Source organism: Barbus barbus (assembly GCF_936440315.1).
Source record: "Barbus barbus genome assembly, chromosome: 8".
Lineage (NCBI taxonomy): Eukaryota > Metazoa > Chordata > Actinopteri > Cypriniformes > Cyprinidae > Barbus > Barbus barbus.
The window spans coordinates 9,457,886-9,465,160 of record NC_136736.1 but is presented as its reverse complement, the minus strand read 5'-3'; the positions used below and the strand labels follow the sequence as shown (position 1 = coordinate 9,465,160).

Sequence of the window (7,275 nt, the reverse complement as noted above, 5' to 3'; positions counted from 1 at the left end):
ATGGGACACACCCCAAAATAATGAGTGGTACAGATGGGCAACCTTTATTGCTAGAGAAACAGGGAAAGAAAATTGCTTGCTGTGCTCCAAATCTCCATTAAACAAAGTGATAGCCATACCAAATCCATATGATTATCAAAAATGTGCCGAATTTGGGAGAAACTTTTGTCATTTAACCGATTTTAACAGACCATATTGTTTAGCTGAATGTCTAGGGTTGTTGGGAAATCCTAAATTAACAGATAATTTTTTTTAGACCACTCTGGGGATCTTGGTGTCAGTATTCAGATGTCAGCCAAAATATGAAAATTGAAAAACGGAAAGTAGAGATTCCTAAATGATATAGCATAGATTATAAACAAGAATATGAGTGTTTCCATAAACCAAAAGGAACACAAGATGTGGGCAAGTTCAAAGGAAAATGTGCTGTTAGTTGGGATATAGATAAGAAAAATTCTTGGAATTCAGGAATTCCTTCTAGAGCTCCAGAACTTTTAGCACACGGAATAAATAAAGGAAGTAAAATAGCACCAGAAAAATGTGAAAATCAAACTATTGCTTTACCTTCTACAGAAATGTATGAAGACCAATCATTAATAATAGCAGATTTCTTTTGGATCTGTGGAGGTGAGCTATTATTGCCTTCTTTACCAATTGGATGGAAAGGTATAAGAGTACGATTACTTCAAGAAATTAACATGGCCCAATGGGGAACAGAACAAAGCACAAACAAAGAAGACAACAGAATTAGAAGAGGTTACGAGCCAGACCCCAATGTATATTTAGACTCAGTTGGACAACCGCGAGGAATTCCCAATGAATTTAAGGCAAGAGATGAAGTAAAAGTAGGTTTTGAGTCAATATTTGTTTGGATCACACCAAACAAAAATACCGAATGGATTCATTATATTTACTATAATCAACAAAGATTAATTAATTATACTGATGATGGGTTAACCTTATTAGGAGACCAAGTGCACGCAACAAGTAGAATGACATGGCAAAACAGACAAACTCTCAATTGGCTTTTAGCAGACAAAGGAGGATTTTGTGTAATGTTTGGAGATCAATGTTGTACTTTTATACCAAATAATACTGCACCTAGGGGGGCTTTCAGTGAAGTTATGACTAAAATTAAAAAATTAAGAGCTGAAGTTACAGCAAATGCCGGAAGAGACAAACGAATTTGGGATTGGTTTGATCAGAAATTTGGAGCATGGGGAGCATGGTTTGCTAAACTGGGAATGTTTTTAGGAGTTGCCATATTAATAGGAGGATTATTATTTTGCTGTGTATTACCCATATTAGTCGTTAATGCTACTGTTATGCTACTGCCCAAGGGTGGCCCTCTACGATGCGCAAAGTGTCTGGGCTGAAGATCAACTGTGTTATTTTTTGTGATGTTACAATTTTTATGTTTTGACGGTTAATTCTATTGTCTATTATACATAACTATGACAACCACAGGCAAGCGCTGAACCAATTACACACTCATGCTTATAACATTGTTTTATATTAGATAAGGGGTTACGGAGATGGGATCTTTTACTCCTTCCTAGTCAAGTGTGGGGGGAGAGGTTTGGTCCTGTTGCTCCGCCAGAATGCTGTTACATAATCTAGTCATTGGTGGTAAAACTGTGTGACCTAATTTAGTCACTAGGTAGTGATAACTGATAGGACTAAGTTATGAAACTGCACTCTGCGTAAAGACAAGTAAAGGTGAGACTTACTAAGTCTCAAAGGGGGGAAATGTAGAAGATTTTTATTAGTCAAAATATGAATTAATCAAGTATAATTAATGTGAATTTAGCCATTTATGTATCAAGTTATTGATACATAAGGAAAATGGTCCGGGGAAAAGAGTAATTTGTTCAGACTCAACTGCAGCTTTATTGGCATTAAAGGGAAGGAAAAGTGAAGCTAGGTCAGACTTAATAGTAGAATTATTAGTAACACTGAATCGAGTAAATAGAATGGGGAATATAGTGGGATTTCTTTGGGTGCCGGCCTATATAGGCGTTCAGGGAAATGAAGAGGCAAGAAAGGCTGTTAATAGAAGTGAAGTTGGAAGTTTTGTATGGTAGAGTTGAGTGTAAAAGTATTATCCAAGAAGGAACAGTAAAATTGTGGTGAATGGAATGAAGGATATAAAGGCAGACATTATTATTCTATTCAGCCAATAGTAGGGCATTCTAGTACAATAAAGTTAGAAAGAAAGGATAGTGTTGTTTTAACTAGACTAAGGTTGGGTCAGTGTGTGTTGAATTTTGGGTTAGCAAGGATTATAAATATTTATTAAATTTGTATTAAATTTTAAAATATTTATTAATATTAAAATATAAATATTTTATTCATGCATTAATTGCTTGACTGAAAATTGATGTATTCACATCGACTGCATTTGTTTAACTAATGTGTATTCACGTATAGCTATGTCACATGACAAAAATTACATTTTGCTTATTTTACTCAAATGTGTAATTTTTAGGAAAAAAAAGTAATGTAATTAATTATTGGTTATCATTATTATTGCGTGTAAGTGTTGGGGTTGGCTAGCGATGCAATTCATTCTGGGGTAATCTTAATTGTCAAGTTGTAATGCTTACATTTATAGTGTAAAATCAACAGTCTTCTCCAAAGGTGAGATCTTCAAGCAGTTGCCCAACGTCAACTTTGTGCAGACATTGCAAACGCTGAGGAAAACTGTACTAGGTAGGGTTATTGAGTTAGTGATGCCATGAGGTGTTAGTGCTCCTGGTGGGCCGGTGTCCTGCAAAGTTTAGCTCCAACCCCAATTAAACACACCTGAACCAGCTAATCAAGGTCTTACTAGGCATACTAGAAATTTCCAGGCAGGTGTGCTGAGGCAAGTTGGTGCTAAACTCTGCAGGATAGTGGCCCTCCAGGATCACGTTTGGACACCCCTGTGTTAGTGCACCTGTCCCTCTTTTTTTTCTAATTGCCTTACTTATAATTACATATAAGATCAGGGAAAGATGGTTGTATCTAACAATGAACAATCTTATGGCATAAAACAGCAAACATGAATATCATGTGTTATACACACAGAAAAATGCACAGTGGTTAAATATAATAATTCATCATGATGCTGTTTTAGAAAACTGAGGGATGAGAGTTAAATTCAATAAGAAAAAGAAGAAAAGTCAGGAGATTTAAGCCACTTTTGCTTGTGGATGAAACATTTTGCACATAAAATAAAGGAATTAAAAACACATTCGAGATCTTTAACCTCTTAAGACCCTGCGGCCTCGTATGAGCACATTATATTTTAGTGTATTTCTCTGAGATTATACATGCCACAGTTTTATGTCTGGATATCCTGTACAGACCACATTCAGGGCTTTTCAAAGATACCAAATGATTGGATGTTTCACCATGACCACTCCCTCCCCTTGGTCTTCAAAAATGTCTGAAATTAATTTAGTGAGACTCTTATGGAACTATGATAATATTTTCTAATTATCAATTAAATCTAATTTTTAAACTATGTGTCATAAATCAACATCTCAGGAAAATGTTATGGGGTTTCAAATCAAAATATGACTTTCTGTTACGAAACAGGACGTTGATTTCATACATGTCTTCATATGAGGACACCGGGACTTAAAGAGTGTTTATTACGGGTTTTGGGAGATATAACATGAATAGGGAAATACATTATATTTCAATATTATATGAAATATTATGAAAATCTTGTCAATTATTACTCCCATTATTACACTTAATTTTTCAATGCATGTTGCCAAAAACACATTAATATGCAAATTAGATTTATTTTATAGATACATTGTATATAATGAGAAAACCCGTTTATGGCCATTTCACACACATTTTGCAGAAAGAAAAAAGGTATATCGAATCATTCCGTTATAAAAAAAAAAAAAAAAAAAAAAAAATCTTAAACTAAAAATGTATTGGTGATTTTAAAAATCTATTGTTTTGCCTGCATGTTCATTCATGTCTTTTTATTTTTTAAAGAAATTGAGTAACATAACTTATGAATGAAATATAATTTTTTATTTATTTTATTTTTTGCATTATTCTAAATGCGCTAAACAATTTAAAGATAAAGAATTTTTTTTTTTTTTTCCTAAAACTTTTTTTCTCGGATCTGAAGAGGTTAAGGATAAAACTGTGGATCGCATTGGTTGGTTTAAAAATATAAGAACTTATCAACCCAAAATGTATTGGCTATACTACAATCACAAAATAAATGCGCAGCTGTTTCTTCAACAAGACCACAAAATAGGCAAGTTTAATCAAAATCAAGATACTGCGGATGGAATGATTAAACCTGTTGCTCATATCTTTTAAGTTGTTGCGCTTGTAACAACGTCGTAGGTCACATGATAACGTAAACATGGCGGATGTTACCTACATCGCTTTCATACTAAACGCATTCAGGCTGTAGAGTACTCTTTTAGCACTCATTAAGTAAGTACTTAATTAAGTGCCTTGTCGTTTTGACATCTCGCGTGGTTCTGTGTGATTTGGACAACTTCAAGTTACGCCCCTTCTTGCAGTCCACACCTCTCGATAAAGACCGCGCAGGGTTGCTCCTTCCAGGAAAGAGGAAGCAGGCATTGCTCAATTTGCTCCGGGAAAAGGAAGGCTTCATGGATTCGTAGATCGATAGATCTGGCATCCTCCGTAATAGCTGATATAAAAAGCCCATCTTAAATGTCATTTAGTAATCCCCAGGCGGAGACGCCAGTAGTAGCCTATTGCCGTCAGTTTTTTAGGTTGTGTCTTTAACGCGTCGTTTGCGAGTAATACGAATACAAGTTTAAACACACTTGTTTTAAGCGTAGATCAAGGCACTTTTTAAAATGGGCCGGTGTTTGTGTTTTACCACACTTGTACTTTCAGTTTCATATCTATTGATACCGTTGAGTCACTCTTTGGAATGGAGAGAGCAGTCTAGTCCCCTAAAAAATGTGCAGTCCATCATCACAAGTTTGTCCGAGGAAGCCCACAGTTGCCTGGCCTCCACATTTGGTGAAAAGAGAGTCGACCTGTCTCTCAAGGTGAGTTTACATTGTAAAAATAGTCTATCAAGTTTGTACTAAACTTTGTGTTGCATTGTATAATATAATTAATGCCTGCTCAATGAGAAACCAAGTGGCAACCAAGCAAAACGTTTGAGAAAAACTCCCCCAGCTGATGAAAGTTTAAAATGGCTAAGAAAAGTAATGGTGATTCTAGGAAAGGCAGAACTAGAGAACTAATTTGCTAATGCAGCGTATATTAGCTACTACATAATGATGCTTGCTGTACTGGCAAGTTCTTTTCTTTGAAAGAAAAGCATAATGATATTGTATTTGTTCATTCATGGACATCAGTTTCTACAAAGTGGTGTAAAATGGCTGTCGGATGCTGTGGCATCAGCCCTTAATATGGTCATCCAGTATGTTGCAGAAATCTTGGAATCAGCTGGAATTGACGGTAAATATACAGAAAATCATACTTGAAAGTTTCAATTTATTTAAACCAAAACACATTCTCACATGTATGTTTTCATTCCTGTTTTTATCCAGCCAAGCTACCTTTCCAAAAAGTTACTCCGGAGGGAGTGATTTTTGTCGCTCAGTGGGCCCTTCTGGTTGTTGTGGCCTACTGGATAATATCCTTCATCCTGAGTTTGGTTGTTGGAGCTATAAGGCAGGCTCTGTGGCTGCTGAAGCTCACCTTTGCCATAGGCATGTTTGGATTGATTCTCAGTGACACTGGAGCCTCTGCAGAAACCATAGTGATGAGACTAGCGGGCCTGGCATGTGTTTGTGTGCTGTTAGGAATGGGTACAACATCTGCAAAGCCAGATAGGCACCTCGAGGACAAAATCAAGATGCTGGAGAGACGACTACGAGAGATGGAGAAAAACAAAATTGATTGACAGGGGTACTCTTGTCAGACCAGAAGAAACTAATTTTCTTTTCTCTTTGCTGCAGTTGTAAATCCAAGGATGGAATCCAGCATGATATTGTGACCCTGCAATAGACCCACATGTGCGTTTTGTTTATCTAAACTTGAAAGGTGCTTCAATATTCCAAGATTATTGATTCTCAAGTAAAACCTGTCTTGGGGTCCCATAGCACAATTGGATCTGGCATTCGAGGGGTTTAATTGTTAACAAAAGGACTGAATCGAATGTTCAAATATGTTTCTGGGGTCAAGGTATAGAGAACAGCAAATGTTTTTACACTGCATTTAAATAATCATGTTTTTTTTGTTTGTTTGTTTGTTTGTTTTTTGTTCAATGCATTATTCAGGGATGTGATACACAGGCCAACAGTACAAAATGTATTGAATTAATTCATTATTATAAATTTGTTGACAAAAGCCCTGTCCGATAAATGGTCTTCTTGGCAGCAGTCCACTGCATTTTTACCATGACTCTGTTTTGGAGTGAAAAAAACTAAGATGAATCCCTAAAGTCACAAAAACAACATTTGCTGTTGCAAATAACTGGTTTTTTTTTCTTTTTTTGTAACCATTCTACTGTATATATCCCCTTGAATCCAGTGGAATCTTTTGTTATGAAGAAATTACTGAAACCTTACTGGTCTGTTTTCATAAAATCCTAGAGATGCTTGATTCTGACTATCTGCAGACATTAAAAATAACATGAATACTGATTATGATAATGATGTTTATTGTCATTCTTCTAATTATAGTTCAAAGTGTAACAACATATTACATTTAATCTGTTCATAGTGTAAAAATATAACAAGGGAAATTACATTGCCAGTTGGCACTATATGTCAGACAAAAAAAAATAAAAAAATCATATGAGAATATAAAATATGAACAGTAAATGCAATCCTGGTGCAGAAATTGATAGAAATTTATTCATTTATATATTTATTATTGAAATGTTGTTATATGCAGGTCAATTTTATTTAATTTCTTTATTTTCTTAAATATGTGGTTGTATAGTATTTATAGAGTTGTAACTTTTAGTTTTAGTTACTTTTTCTTATTTGTAAGTCGCTTTGGACAAAAGCGTTTGCTAAATGACATAAGAAGTGTTTTATCTTAAAGAACAATGGTAGGCCTTTTTATTGTCTCAATATCCATTGTGATATGAAGGGCAGTTAAAATAAGGCATCTATCCTACAATATGAATCATAATATAAAATGTCACTACTATTTTACGTGTTATCAAGATTGAAGTATAAATGTTTTGTTTGCAGCATTTGTTGTTTTATTCCAGCTAACTAACAGCACTATGAAAATGCCCTAAAGAAATGCAGC

General features: G+C 35.0%; 1 protein-coding gene across 1 annotated transcript; it reads left to right on the top strand.

Annotated features, from left to right (window-relative positions):
• The first annotated feature begins 4,547 nt into the window (after positions 1–4,547).
• tmem109 (transmembrane protein 109) lies at positions 4,548–6,788 on the top strand. The gene is made up of 3 exons (XM_079423111.1): positions 4,548–5,048; positions 5,364–5,466; positions 5,559–6,788. The coding sequence occupies exons 1-3, from the start codon at positions 4,851–4,853 to the stop codon at positions 5,912–5,914; spliced, it is 657 nt and encodes a 218-aa protein (XP_079279237.1). The 5' UTR covers positions 4,548–4,850; the 3' UTR covers positions 5,915–6,788.
• The last annotated feature ends 487 nt before the right edge of the window (positions 6,789–7,275 follow it).

What these genes read in the sequence shown, in the direction of transcription:
- tmem109 (XM_079423111.1), top strand. Translation starts at nt 4,851, where the DNA reads ATGGGCCGGTGTTTGTGTTTTACCACACTTGTACTTTCAGTTTCATAT. An exon ending in GAGTCGACCTGTCTCTCAAG is followed by an intron (nt 5,049 to 5,363) that starts GTGAGTTTACAT and finishes CATGGACATCAG; the next exon opens with TTTCTACAAAGTGGTGTAAA. An exon ending in GGAATCAGCTGGAATTGACG is followed by an intron (nt 5,467 to 5,558) that starts GTAAATATACAG and finishes GTTTTTATCCAG; the next exon opens with CCAAGCTACCTTTCCAAAAA.